At 43.5% G+C, this 15,086-nt stretch overlaps 1 protein-coding gene across 8 annotated transcripts in view; it reads right to left on the bottom strand.

The window, feature by feature from the left end:
* adamts6 (ADAM metallopeptidase with thrombospondin type 1 motif, 6) overlaps positions 1–15,086 on the bottom strand; it is a 126,490-nt gene that overhangs the window by 11,243 nt on the left and 100,161 nt on the right. For 7 of the 8 annotated variants that reach the window (XR_009651569.1, XM_060909059.1, XM_060909053.1 and 4 more), the window contains 7 exons: positions 14,400–14,523; positions 11,899–11,979; positions 9,014–9,177; positions 6,663–6,801; positions 4,786–4,915; positions 2,612–2,816; positions 2,108–2,284 (listed from right to left, as the gene is read on the bottom strand). Coding sequence is in view for 7 of the 8 variants with exons in the window: in XM_060909059.1 (XP_060765042.1) it covers positions 2,108–2,284; positions 2,612–2,816; positions 4,786–4,915; positions 6,663–6,801; positions 9,014–9,177; positions 11,899–11,979; positions 14,400–14,523 (1,020 nt within the window). In the remaining variant the exon portion in view is untranslated. The remainder of the gene's footprint in view (positions 1–2,107; positions 2,285–2,611; positions 2,817–4,785; positions 4,916–6,662; positions 6,802–9,013; positions 9,178–11,898; positions 11,980–14,399; positions 14,524–15,086) is intronic. The other variant, XM_060909060.1, reaches the window with a different exon arrangement.

The raw sequence follows: 15,086 nt of genomic DNA, 5'->3' as shown, positions 1-15,086 counted from the left end.
TTCAAAAATGAAGTGGGAGTGTCCTGAAGCTGTGCTTTTATTTATTTATTTATTTATTTACTTTCTCCTGTTCTGTGAACTCATCCTGAGTCACTGGAGCTCACAGCAGACACTCGGCTCCTGGCGGAAGGTCAGAGCTTTAGATTGCACTGCTGTCATCTGTTGTATATTACAGCGATGGTGTTTAGGGACAAGGGGACGACTGGGGGGAGGGGACGACTGGGGGAGGGGACGACTGGGGGAGGGGTTACACACAACAAAAGTTAAAGACTTTTGATTTTTCCAGTTGTCTCCTCACACTGTGAGCCAATGGAAAAAACGAGCCGTTGCTCAGCGACTGAATGCAACACACACGCAGCTCGTTGGGACAGGATGGTAATGAGCGCCATGCTTCAGAAGCACTGACGTCCTCTGACTGGCTCGGTGCGTGTGTGTGTGCGTGTGTGTGTGTGTGTGTGTGTGTGTGTGTAAAAGAGAGAGCAGAAAGATGTGACAGCAGCTCCAGGATCTCTGCAGGATTTCTTGTAACTAGAAACTCAAACGGGTTTCCAGCAGCCTGTGATGGTTCAGTCCTCCTGAGTCACAAGTGGCTTTAAGTGGGATTTAAACCAATCACCTTTCAGCCTGCAGATCTCCTGTTCAAGCCCTTACTGTTAATTAATAATAATTCAGGCTTGTTCTTCTAGAGGATGATCCTGAAACTTTTCTGGATATTGTTTACGTGTTGACTTGGAGTGCTGTTGAAGTAAAGCACCATCCAGAACGACGACGAATCACAATCTCAAACCATAGTGTTCAGGGAAAGACTTCTGTGATCTGCACTTCACTCCTGAGTTTGTGTAAACGGTGTGTATGAAGAGACTCATGACTGAGAACCTCAAATGATCGGCATCAAGTCGTAGAATTATCGCCAAGTTCCTGTGATTTTATTTCAGTTTAATGAACGTTTTGTGAAACTCAGTCGCTTCATATTAATGACGTGAAAGAAAGCGACTCCAAAACAAATCCATAAATCAAGACAAATAAGTCTGTCCATCTGATGAGGACAAAAGTAATGGCACCCTAGTATAAAGGTTACTATGGAAGCTGCTGCTCTGCGTTCCTGGAAAATTTCCTGCAGGTCACACTTTCTCTGTTTAGTCACCATTTTGTAATTTTTCAGCTCTTCTTCCTTTTATGGAAGTTTGTGGGTGTGGCTAAATGCAAACGATACTGGCAGTATTGATTACACTTAGTAAATTCGCCACGTCTACATTTCTAGATGACACGAGTTGCTGAATCTTGTCTGAGTTTCTTTAAAATCGCTCAGATAATCCACATGAAATAAAACATTTCCACATCTTTTTTGCAAGGCTTATTTATTTTTAATTTTTTTTTAAATATAAATTTCCTTAAATGAACCGCGTCTGAGGTTTGACCTTGTGTCTGGAACTAACGCAGATTTGCTGGAAAATTCAAACTTATAATACAAGCCTGAATATTTTTATACTGTTATTGTTTTTATCTCAGTTTCACAAATAAAATCTTTTACAAGTTTTTGGTTTAAAAAAAACAGTAGAGCACTGGTTTCGGGTGCGGGAGTCAAATGGAAGTTTCTGAGCTGGAAAAGCAGCTTTAGGTCCGTCGTGCTGTAGAGAAGAACCTGTTCTGTGCTGCAGATCGGAGAAAAGGTCATGAAGCTAAGTGCACTTTCTCTTTCATCATGTTCTTGGCTCTGACGCAGCTTCATCTTCAGATAAAGCTCAAACATTCAAGACGCCGTTAGCACCAGCGGTCGGTGCTAACACACTCACTCACTCACTCTCAGCGTCACACGTCACTGCCTCTCTAAAGCCCTCAGTTTATCTTCAGAGTGTAAATTCTGTTGACTTCTAACTAAAACACACGTTCTCTTGCGCAGGAGCTCAGCTGGAGCGCACGTCTCTTCTGACGTTCCTCTACACCAGCGTCACAAATTATTATTTATATCCAGTTAAAATAAAAATAGGGTAGAAACATTGTGCAGATTGATAGAGATGCACACAATGACACATTCCTCCTCTCTCCCTCTCTCAGACACAGAGTTGTGAGTTATTGGATGGGGATTAGTGTGACCCCATGTCTGTACCTGTCCCCACTCCCCGGGGATCCAGCGTGGAGGAGGACAGCGGCCCAGACTGCAGCGCATCCGCACCGGGGGTTTGATGAGCTCTGAGCACAGCGCTGGTGGGAACGTTTTAGTCAAATCACTGCTCTTACACAACACGATGCGGTGTTTAAAGCCATGGCCACACTTTGGAGTGCACTACACACACACACACACACACACACACACACAAAAAAACAAACAAACAAGACATCTTTATTCAACAATACTCTTTTTAAAGCTGTAGAGTTTAAAGTCTTGTGGTTCTGATTTCAATGTCTCCAGTCCAGAAGGTCCATGACAGCATGTGGACGGTGTGTGGACTGGAAACTTCTGTCCTGACAGCTGTAAACAAGACAAACCTCAGGAGCTTGACCTGTAATCTCAAACCGAGGGCGTAACTAATCCCACTAATCACCTACTGATGCTCTCTCAGATGTTTAATCTGTCGGTCTCTGAACTGGAGTAGAACCCTGATGCTCTCACCTCAGACCAATCCAGAGGAACCCACTGTGGAGGACAAGACTGATTGTTGCAGCTCTCGCTCTCGATTGGTCGATGTGTCAGGCAGTGAACGTCCTCCAGGTTCTCCTCGTCTGCAGGGCCGATTTTGCGGATGCAGAGAACCGTACGCGTGCGCGTCCCTCCATCGCACGACTTACTGCAGTCAGACCAATCGCCGATAAACCACCTGGAGCACACAGAACACTGTTACTTCACTCAGAAATAGAATGGAGTCTTAAACCTGAACAAATGGATTATAAGAAAGGGAAAACCTCTGTTTTTGGGTTCTCCAAAAAGTCTTTAAAGGTTCTCCTGATGGACAAACCGGTGAGTGTAGTAAAGTTCAGTTCTTTAATGATCCTGAAAGTCTTAATGTTTATAAACTGGCCTTTGAGTTCTGATCGAACTGATTAACATAATCGCATTTCATCAGTGTAGAACTGAGAGGCAGCATCATGTTTGGGAACGAAACATCTGAGTGTGTGTAAATGAAAGGAGCATAATGGGCTGTAATCCAGAACCCTGTGGAACACCAAACTGTCACCTTTAGGATCTTTAGAATCTCCATTAATGTGAACAAACTGATGATGTTCTAATCAAATGAGCTCTAAACTAGGCATGAACTTGTGCGTGTGTGTGTGCGCATATTTGTGCGTGTGTATGCGTGCGCATGTGTGTGTATGCGTGCGTGTGTGTGCATGTAATCAAATCTGTCCAATAAACCATCGAGTCAACAGTGTGAAACTGATGAGTGATAAAAGTGCTAATTAAAGCAATAAGCCCCTCGAGGGCGTGTCACACAGTGAAGATATGAAGCTGACTGTAACACACCCCACTGAGATCTTTTTTAAAAGTGTTGATCAGATCCAGATCCAGATGTGAGTGTATCCTGTGGACGCTGACTGCAGTGTAGCAGCTTCATTAGTTTAACCATCAAACCTCATCATTACTGAGAAGGTTAGAACCACAGATCAGGGCAAAAACACACACAGGTATCAGTCATGTGAAGGTTCTCTGAGGTTCTCTGAGGAACCTGCAGGCTGGTGGATCTTGGAACAGGTTTGTGACAGTGGTATGAGTGATATGAGTCCATCTCCCAGTTCAGGTTTAATCCTAACAAACTGACACTGACTCAGAGCTGGAGCTCAAACACCTGGATTTAGTTTCATGCTCCAGCTGAGACTCTGACGCTGACTGACTGCACTGATGGGACACGAGCTGTGAAGGATCAGGCTCCGACCTCCTGCACTCTGGATATTATCCCTCGAGACGTCATAAACCTGATTCAGTAATACAGCTAAATACAGGTGGGCATTTCTGACACCGAGGATTTTTTTTTCTTTTTTTGTGAGGGTTTAGACCCAAAATAGTTCACAAGTGAAGAAATAAATCGTGTGTTTTCTGTAAGCAGGTGACGTCTGAAATGGTTCTGAAATCTGCAGTGAGGACAAATTGCAAGATATCACAGATGAACTGATTGTATTATTATTATTATTATTATTATGGGCGGCACGGTGGTGTAGTGGTTTGTGCCTTTCTGTGTGGAGTTTGCATGTTCTCCCTGTGTCCGCGTGGGTTTCCTCCGTGTGCTCCGGTTTCCCCCACAGTCCAAAGACATGCAGGTTAGGTTAACTGGTGACTCTAAATTGAGCGTAGGTGTGAATGTGAGTGTGAATGGTTGTCTGTGTCTATGTGTCAGCCCTGTGATGACCTGGCGACTTGTCCAGGGTGAACCCCGCCTTTCGCCCGTAGTCAGCTGGGATAGGATCCAGCTCGCCTGCGACCCTGTAGAACAGGATAAAGCGGCTACAGATAATGAGATGAGATTATTACAGGGAAACCATGACCTAAAGGTTAGAGAAGCAGTTTTGGGACCAAAAGGTCACTGGTTCAATTCCCTGGACGAGCAGGAATGGCTGAAGTCCCCTTGAGTAAAGGCACCGAACCCCCAACTGCCCCCCAGGCTGCTCTGGGTGTGTTGTACGTCACTCTGGATAAAAGCATCTGCTAAATACTTGTAATATAATGGTTTATTTATTTATTTGTGATGTTTTGCTGAATCTGGAAACCTGAGATGATGATTTTTGAGTAAAACCAGCTCGAGACCTCAGTGCTCATGGGATGAATCTTATTTCTATCGTTCCTCCTGTACTCACTCAGGTGGACACGGTTCCGTGTTGCAGGGTCTCTGGTTCTCTGGTGGTTTTCCATCAGGGTCGCAGTAGCTGTTCTGGACCACAGAGTTGTCATCCAGCCGTTTACAGACCACCTCCTGTCTCTGTGAGCCTGTAAACACAGTGAGAATTCACATCACGTCTGCCGTTTTCTCTTGCATGTCTGTCTGTGATGTGTCCGACTCTGAAGTGAAGTGTCGTGCGTCCGTGTGGTCAGCGTGCACACGCTCAAAACACGCCGCTTCCTCCAGAGGGCCTCTCGCTGACAGAGTGCTCAGGGCCCTGAGACGGACGGGAGCTGGATAATGTTCTCCTCAGTGGTATTTCTAGGTGTGTAAAAGCCTCAGGTTTTAAGTGAGTGTCTTGCTGAATGACTTTTACAGAGAAGCCCTTCTTTTCTTTGGCTCCAGACTGTGAGATTAGTGTGGTGAGGGTCGGAGCCAGCGCTGTGCTGCTGCACTGTGCCGTGTGTTCAGCAGACCAAGCCATCGGCGCTGTGCGTACCGGGCCTCCGGAGGAAAAAAATATGAAAAGCTGGTGAATGCCAAGCCTGGCCAGCCTGCAAGGCCACCATGTGTGTAAAAGAGAGAGAATATTCTACCCCTCCATACGCACGTTTTTATTCCATCAGCCCTGTCCAGTCGGAGAAACCATTATTCTGAGGAAGTGGAAAGGCGTGCACGAAGCTGCGAGAGCTTGTGATGTCTGACGCTGACTCACAGTGACGCTGAAATCATGCATAATAATAATAATAATAATAATGTGAGTCGAGGTTGGACCGTGTGTCTCTCAGCTCGAGCTGGATTCAGGACTTTCTGTGCCCCTGCACCATCATGCAATAAAAAAGATTTACTTTGACGTTGGTTTACAATCGAGTGCTATTGTGAGTCTCGCTCTAAATAAACCTGTTATTGGACTAAAAACAGGCAAAACTCGAGCCAAGCATCTGGATTGGTGCAAATGTGATGCAGTGCCTTAAAAAGACCATTCCAACACTTTATAGCTTTTAACATCAAGAAAGGCAACAGGGTTTAAATCCCTCGCTGTGGAATTCACCAGACAAAGGGCTTCGACTCTGCCAGTGAGGAACATTAACAACAAAACATCTCACAAATGACATAAGTGTTGCTCCGAGGGATTTTCAGATTAGTGTAAATGAGGTGGAGTTCAAGGCGCACTGTGTGTGCACTCCATGGTGGTTGAAATCCCCCCCCACCTCTCTGACTGCAGTCCAGTGTGCAGCGTTTGCATTTTTTCGGCTGCGTATCGCGAGCACTCTGAATGTTTTCAGTGGCCACAGCTCGAGAGGAAAAAAAGAGCAGAGAAGGAAAACTATTTGTTGTTGTAAGGAAGCCATTTGCGTTTGGCGAAGCTGAGTGCAGTCTGGTTGTGTTTGAGGTGAGAGCTTACATTAATGTGTGGTTCTGGCGTTCAGAACTGCAAATCAGAGGCAGAACTCAAACTGTGCCATGAATTCAGACGATAGCAGAGCAGGAATATCATATCAGAAGATCAGATCAGATCATATCTACAGTTCTGTGCATAAGTATTCCCCCCCAAACTTTTCCACATGTTGCAGTTTTACAACCTGGAACTGAAATGGACTTATCTGGCATTTTATAGCATGAATTAACACAAAAAACACAATTTCCCGGGTTATAAAATGTGGAAGAGTTTAAAAGGTGAACAACAAATGAGCAAAACACGGGAACCAACACCAACACAACTCTCCAGAGTGTTTAATAAAGTCCTCTGGGTTCCTGATTTCTACTTGCAGGTGTACAGGTGAGGTGTGTGTGTGTGTGTGTGTGTGTGTGTGTGTGTGTGTGTGTGTGTGTGTGTGTGTGTGAGAGAGAGACCTCCTGTGCAGGTGGCTGAGCACTCGGACCAGGGCAGGTGCTGCCAGGTGAAGCCCACATCGTTGTCCCCGCTGCCCGTGCGCTGGATGGGAACGTTAAACTGGTACCTGATGCCAGGGTTCTGTTCCTGCAGTAGAACCTGCACACAGAGGTTCTGCATCACTGCAGGTCTGAGATCAGCTGTAACATTACATTACATTACACTTCCCCACACTGACAGTGTTCACTGCATTAATTCACATTACACCACAGTGCTGCTGCATTCAGGTGTTGATTAATTCTCTATAACAGCAGCTCTGACTGTAGTGCAGCAGAACATCACAGGGTTATTTATAATTAACGCGCTCATTCAAATACGTTATCATTTCTATGGTAACAGCTCATTCACAGGGACTAATCGTCTCTGGAAGGAGTCTCCAGTGTGAGTGCTGTGTATCAGTCAGAGGTGAAGCTAGAACTGTAAGATCTCTGAGATCTTCAACACAGAGGAGTTTACACTTCTTCTTCTTCTTCATGGTTTCTCAGGAACATGATGGAACAAACTGCTTTTATTTTTTTTGTCTTATTAACTTGGAGAGAGAATAAAGAGACTCTGCTGAGGGAACGACCGTTTACAGCTGCTATAATGTGAGTGAGAACTTGTTTCATGAACATTAAATGTAACTATAAACAGATAAAAATTACATAATTTCTTAAAACAAATCTATCATTTTTAAAAATAAATTACAATTTTTAATAATTATGAAAGCTGTGGAATAAGAGGAATAAATCACTTAGGGTGTAACGATATCTCCGCTTCAGAACCACACACAGTGTTTATTACTTTTATTTAATCAGTGACTCCGTTAAAGTGGAGATTAAAATGTTCTTCATTATAAAGATAATTTTTATGGCTGTTCATTTCTGACATTATTCACACTTGTTCCAGCTCATGAGCCTCAGTTAAAACCCCAAATTAGTCAATAAAGCTGACTAAGAAATGTAGTAATTGTGTAATAACGCTGTAATAAGTTTGTAATAACTGTGTAATAACTCAGAGTAGTTGATAATGATCATCACCACTGTAGGGTTATAAACTATATACAGAATAATAATATCTGCTGTGTGCCACTGTGGAAACCACAGGTTTAAGGAATGTGTGTGTGTGTGTATGTGTGTGTAGACGTTTACTGGCTGTTTGTTAGAATTCACACACACGCACGCACGCACGCACGCACACACGCAGGGTGGAGTGAGGAGGTGTTTAAACACTCTCTGTTTGAAATTGTCTGGCTCTCTCTCTAAATAAAGTCCACATCTGTGCACAAACCTCACTTGAACTCTGGCTCGTGGTTTTAACAGCTATATATGTGTGTGCACAGAAAACCTCTGTCTGGCCACACACACACACACACACACACACACACACACACACACACACACACTCTCAGAGCACAGAACGTTTGTGCTGGAAATACCAACAAAAATACAACACACTCACACACTGAAATGTGCTCTGTGTGTGTGTGTGTGTGTGTGTGTGTGTGTGTGTGTGTGTGTGTGTAGAGTCAGAGCAGGAATCATCCCTGTAATATCTAACACCCATAATGTACAGTTTATAAAGAGCTCCTCGTTTTAGATGCTGTGCCCCTCCCCCTTCCCCCTCAGGATCTGATAAGAACTAATTCCTTAATAATGCTTTATAACATGTTGCTGTGGAAACGTCTCACACAGCCTGCTTCCTGCTGATTTTGACTTGTGCGTTACTGAGTCCGTATAGAAACATTTTATATTTCCAAACACTACTTTTCCAACAAATAGAAACTCACAGTTACAGAGGGATGTCTGTTCTGTTCATATCAAAACATCAACAAGGAACTCCAGAAGAACTGAGGAAGATCCTCCAACATGCGCAGAAAAGAACTTACCACTAATTTCCAAAAGCTTTTCACCAAATATTCACTTTCACTTCCTGTTTCCTGATCTTTATTGTACATCCTGTTCATGTAGAAATGTTTTTCATTATATTTGAAGTGTATTAATGCGCTGAACATCACAGTTTCTTTATTAAAGAACAAAGCATCATACTTTTCATCACTAATGTCACTGACGTTATAGCAGCTGTAAACAGTCGTTCCCTCACCAGGGTCCCTTTACTCTCTCTCTGAGTTAATAAGACAAAAAAAAAACACAGTTTGTTCCATCATGTTACTGAGAAATCATGAAGAAGAAGAAGAAGAAGAAGAAGAAGTGTAAACTCCTCTGTGCTGAAAACCTCAGTGATCTTAAAGCTCCAGCTTCACCTCTGACTGATACACAGCGCTGACACTGGAGACTCCTTACATCCAGGATCTGTGGTATGAACTACGTACCATGATGACCAGGTTCTCCGTGGTGGGCCCGAGAGCCTCCAGAGACTCCACTTCATCCGTCGGTCTCTTGTAATGGAATGCTGTTCCTGCGATGTCGAATTTGCGAGGCCAGTCGATGGTCCATGCGCCGTTGATATAATAATCATTTCCTTCAGATTTTAAAGCTGCATGAGAGTAAAAGATGGCAGGTCTAATTTAATCCACCGAGTCAGACGTGATTAGACCTGAATGAAAAATGATGCATTTCTTTTAACAAATTTATGCAGCAGTTTGCTGATGGGAGGAAACGATATGATTACAATCACAGTGAGTGAAGAGCTGACCCTGTTTACTTCACCGTCTGTCTCGAGTTTCACAGAAAATAAACACTGAGACGCAGCAACGATCTCAGCACAGCGGGTCGGATTCAGAGTCGGCACCTGAGGTCCAGAGGTGAGACCAGTGTTTGTGTTGGGAAAGTTCCTGGTGTTCAGAATCAGGTTACGCAGCTGCTGAAGTTCTGAGCTCCATGTTAAACTACATCATCAGTGTTTGTGTTAATTCATTGTGTCCATGGTGTGATGGAGAACCTGATGGCGCGCTCAGCTTCTACACTTACAGAGAAACTTTCCCTTCATTCATCACTGCTCCAGATACGTGATGTCTCTGCTTTAATGCCGCTCCTCACTCGAGCTGAGATCACACTTAACCTCAAGATCAGAATTGAGTGCAACTGGGACACGTCTCTGACAAACTCCGCCCCCACACGCGTAACTTCTGGGCAGTGAGTCTGCAGTAATGTCTGAGTGCTGATGTGTGATTTCAGTGTGAGATCCTCGGCTCGTTTCACTGCACAGCCCTGAACACGATCTTCCTCAAAAGAGATGAAGAAAGAACAACAGACAGTGAGGGGGAAAAAAAACACAATACTCAGGTGAAGCTCTGGAACAAAGCCCACCAGAACCGTTCCAGCAGAGTCGTCAAAGCAACAGTGCTGTCTCCAGGAACAACACACATCTCCAGATATCCACTCCTGTCCTGATTAAGACGGAGCTCGATTGCAGACGAGCGTTCCAGAAGTTCCCGGCTCTCGTCGGCATGAGGAAGTATTTTGGTTCTGTGCCTGTCACTCCATTTAAAAAGAAGATCCTTTTCACTTACGATAGTTTTACGACCTCTCGGTACTGACGCAAGCAAACCTGGAAGAACAGGAGAACCTGCTTTAAGCGATTAGTGCTGCTGGATGGCAGTGTGACGGATGAAACAGTTGGAGATGTGCAAGACTCGTATTTCACCTGCAGGTTTACTGCAGAATGTTACACTGAGCATTAACTTTATAAAAAATTTGTTTATAACGGAATTATTTTCAGATCATTAATTAAAGAACAGAAATGATCACTGCTAATGAGTTGGTGTTAAACTAACGACAGGCAGGAAGTGTTACTGCATCGTTAAATCCTACAGCCAATCAGGTTCCAATATGCAAATGAGAGCAGAGTCGATGAGACTTCAGACTGGGTTCCCCGAGGAAGGAACATGGGTGAACTTTTATAGAAAAATGGTTCCTCTACAGTTCATTAGATGGTTAACGGGTCAAGCTTTACGCAAAGGTTCTACATTTGTAAAAGCTTAAACAATTCGTTTTTACAGAGAACCTTTACAGAGAACCAAACTGAAGAACTCTGTAAGACGCAAGATGGAGGTTTTTCTCAGAGTGTGTACTCTAAGTGTTCTATGTAAGGTTTATAAAGGGTTCTAGTGTCCTACTCAGATGGTTCAGGGTTCTATTCTCTTGAACCCTTTAAAAGTTCTTCCAGAGGGACATATCAAAGAACGGTTCTACATTCCCAAAAATTAGTTCTACTTGGAACCTTTTCTGAAACAGAAACAATTCTGTAGACAAACCGAGGAACCTTTTGATCTATGGGGGGAAAAAGAGGTTCTTAAAGAGTCGTATGGAAGGTGAAGGGGTCTAGTGGTTACTAGTGACCTCTATGGATGGTTCTGTCCTATTTGAATAAATAAGGGTTCTGTTAGAGGTTAGTTGAATGGATAAGAGTTCTACATGGAACCTCAGATGGACAAAGTGAAGAACTCAGTCTTGAGGGAGAAAATAAAAGGGTTCACCTTCACCAAATAAAAGGGTTCCTCAAGAGATGGGTAAGAGGTTTTGTGGGTATGAGTGCACTATTTTAGATGTTAATGGGTTCTCTCTTCTGTATAAATCCCTGAAGGGTTCTCCTGCAGGAACAAACTGAGGAACCTTTCAGGATCCCAGACTCACACTTTATTTCTCAGTTGATAAAATGAGTCTGTTTGAATGGATGAAGGTTCCAGCTTTTAAGAAAGGTTCTACTTGAAACCGCTTCTGAAAGAGGAACCAGTACCGTGCCGTATCGGGCCACACAGTCAGATGGTGAGGTTTTAAACCCCATCGTACATGTCCTTGAATACACCTCGGTGTCTGTACAAAGGACTGCATGCTGTCCGATGCTGGCGTCACACACACTCACACACACACACACACACACACACAACCAAACCCAACAATCTGTCAGCCTCTTGGCTGGATTAATGTTTGTCCTCCAAACAACTTAATTGGACATCAAGTCGATTGTTTTAATTCAAGACACGACTGTGGAGGTGAAAGACTCCATTCATTCTGCTGGTGTGAGGAGGAGGAGAGACGCTGTCCGTCACCGGAATTTACATTTACACCTGCAGGGCATGAGCCAAGAGAACTGCACGACTGCCAGCATGTGTGTGTGTGTGTGTATGTGCATGTACCATTTCACAGAACCCTCTGTTCCTCACTGAAATGCCGACCTGCGTCTGAGGAAGTGACCTCTCCCCACAGCAATGTCGTGCTCATGACCAGCCCTTAAAGAAGCCAACAGAACCCTCACCGATGTAGTTCTTCGACATGGCCACCTCCCGGATCTCAATGTGGACGGAACCTTTAGGAATCTGGACAACTTCCATATATCCTGGAAAAGGAAAAGTCGGTCTCGTTATTAAAGTCATAGTGTATAAAATAATGAAATACAGTAATAAATTACAGTAAAATGCTGAGTGACTGGGACATTAACGTTCCCACTCTCTGATTTATGGCTCGACCCAACACTTTGAAATGTTCTCCTCGAGGGACAAACTGAAGACCTACTGAGCACAGCAGGTGGACCTTTAATTTCTCAGATCACAGAGAGTCTAAACTTCTAAACTACTCGCAGTTCTACTTGGAATCTTTTCCAACAGAAAGAAAACTGGAGAACTTCCCAAACTGAAGAACCCTCTGAGAAGTGTCTGTACGCTCTGTGAAGAAAAGAGTTCCTCAAGAGTTCCTGATCATCTTCAGGGTACTAATCTGCCAATGATTACGTTTTTGTTTAATTATTAAAAATGTTGCATTGTATATATTTTTATCTGTTTAATGTTTGTGAAAGGAGTTGGTTCCTGTTGTCACTGACGTTATAGCAGCAATAAACAGTCGTTCCATCACCAGCCTCTCTTTACTCTCTCTTTTTAGTAAATAAGAAAAAAAAACAATCACAGTTTATAAGCGTAAACTGCTCTGTCCACTGACACTGGAGACTCCTCCCATGAATGGTACCTAAATAAACGTCTCCTCACAAAATACCAGTGTTTATTTTGTCCACATTCACTGGACATGAGCAATAGTGCGCTCTGATTGGCTACTCTACTATTAGGCTATCAGCTCATATACCGTGAGTTGAGAAAAACAAAATGGTGGACCGTGTTGCTGAACCAACTGAGGATGAAATAAAAACTCTACTCAAAAACAAAACCCCAAAAATTATGAAGTATTTAAAAGAAACATAAATAGCTAAAACAATAATGGGTCTCCCCCCCCCCCCCCCCCCCAGTAGCTCCTGTTCCACACTCCAGCCCAGTTGGTGGCAGTAATGCACTTTTAAATTGGTTTGCCAACCACCAAAAAACCCTAAAGAAGAAGAAGAAAACACAAAAAATACAAAAAAAGCAACAAAATATGGAATAAAAGTATTTGATGGTAAGAACGTATCTTTTTTATTTTTCAAGAATTATTATTATTGCATTTTTCACAAATTGTTCATGTCATTTCACTGGTTTGTTTACATTCTAAGTGGAAATGATTTCATCAGACATTTTGTATAAAGTTTTTATTTATAGAATTTGCAAAAAATAAAAATGCTCTGTTTCTCAAAATCCAGTGAATGTGGATAGAATAAAACAGTTATTCCACTCAATCTCGGTGCTATGTGCCTCGTTGCCTATCAGCTCATGTACGACTCGATTTCGTGGAATAACTGTTAATTATATATGTTTTTTAATCCATTACACGTCCCTGTGAACGATCTGTTACTATAGAAACGATAATGTATTAGAATGAGCGCGTTAATATCAAGCTGATGATCCAGAACGCAGCAGCTATGTGGTATAAAGATGGAGATCTTGGTGATTGTGACTTTTCTTGATTGTAAATATGGAGAGAGATGAGATGAGACAGAGGGAATGAGTTCAGTCCCTGACGGCTGGAGAAGCGCTCTCTCCTCTCTCAAAGCTTTCAGATGATTTACTAGCTATACCTTAAAAGGAGAAAAGGTTCTCGTGCTATAGAGATGGCCCTTGGACTGGTCCACATCGTCCCATGAGCAATACAAGACTCTTTATATATATATATATATATATATATATATATATATATATATATTCTCTCAGTGCGTGATGCAATTAATTCTCCTGTATATTGTGTTACTGCTTCTATTTTGACAACTTGTTTCTGAACCAAAAACACAAGCTTTATCACTGGGTGACAGCACATAGAAAAAAAAAGAAAAATGTGGAGTTTGGCGAGAGCGCTGCTCTGGCTGTGTGTCAGGAGTCAAAGCCAAAAAAACAGCGCTGACTTGTGCACTCTGTGCTCGCTTCAGCAGGGACGTCTGCTGCGGAAAGCGATTAAAAACTTGTCGCGTTTGGCAAGAGTGAGGATCGCTCGGTCTGAGGGGATCGGAGGAGTGCTCTCTCTCTCTCTCTCTCTCTCTTTTTACACACACACATACACTCTCTCTCTCTCACACACACACACAATCTCTCTTTCTCTTTACTCCTTTCCTTCCACAGCTTCGCTCTCAGAGGAGATTTTCATGCATGGCTGGATTCTGCATGCTGTATTTTTCAGACTAAACGGCCTTATAGGGGCTGCCTGAACTACAGCGACGGCTCTGAGCTCCAGCCAGCGCACTGCACTAATCTGCCTTATAACTCACTGCTTGGAAATGGTTATGACATCACGTGTGTGCTCGGGGAGAAGAGTTAGTCTTGGCTAATCGTTGCCATTTAGCGAGCAGACTTGCTGTTTTTGCTTTCGTGACAGTTTCCTGAAGGCTGGTGTTTGGTGAACACTGACCTCCTCTGGGTAGCGAGTCATTGAACAGGCCTTTAATGGTCTCACATGTGCTGCCGTCTCCTCCACACACACGGCATATGTCCTCTCTGGCATCCGAGCCCAGGATGTTGTCGCAGCCCACATGCTGCAAACACACACACACACACACACACACACACACACACACACACACACACACACACACACACAGATGCTGTTAGAACATTCTGAGTGCTGAATAAACACACATGCTGAAGCGTTCTCTGCAACTGCAGCGCATGAGGTATTGAAAGTTGGCATTATCACAAACGTAATTCCAGAAGGCGTCTCTTAAAAAAAAAAATCAGGAGACACAGTTCTTGAGATTTATTCCTTTTTCTGTGGAACGCTACCACAAAGGGAACCTCCAGTGTGAGTACTAACAGGTTCTCGGTTTCTCTCTGGATGCTCCTGCTGCTTTAAATCCTCCCTCTGTAATTTTTGCTGGCTTTCTTTGCCACATAAATGCGCCTGTTCTCTGGACTGATGTTTCATGGAGCACAGCTTGCTTCCATCCTCCGTATTAAATGACGCCGGGTGCGTGTGTGCATCACTTTTCCAAATATGTGTATGTGGAGTCGCCACAAACACGCACCGACACCAGATTGTGTTCTTCTTGTCAGCTCATTCTTAACAATTTCCTAATATGCACAAAAAACCCTCGGCAGC

The sequence above is a fragment of the Neoarius graeffei genome, chromosome 25 (assembly GCF_027579695.1).
Source record: "Neoarius graeffei isolate fNeoGra1 chromosome 25, fNeoGra1.pri, whole genome shotgun sequence".
NCBI classification, from domain to species: Eukaryota; Metazoa; Chordata; class Actinopteri; order Siluriformes; family Ariidae; genus Neoarius; species Neoarius graeffei.
The sequence above is the reverse complement of the archived record's forward strand: the minus strand, read 5'-3'. Positions and strand labels throughout refer to the sequence as shown.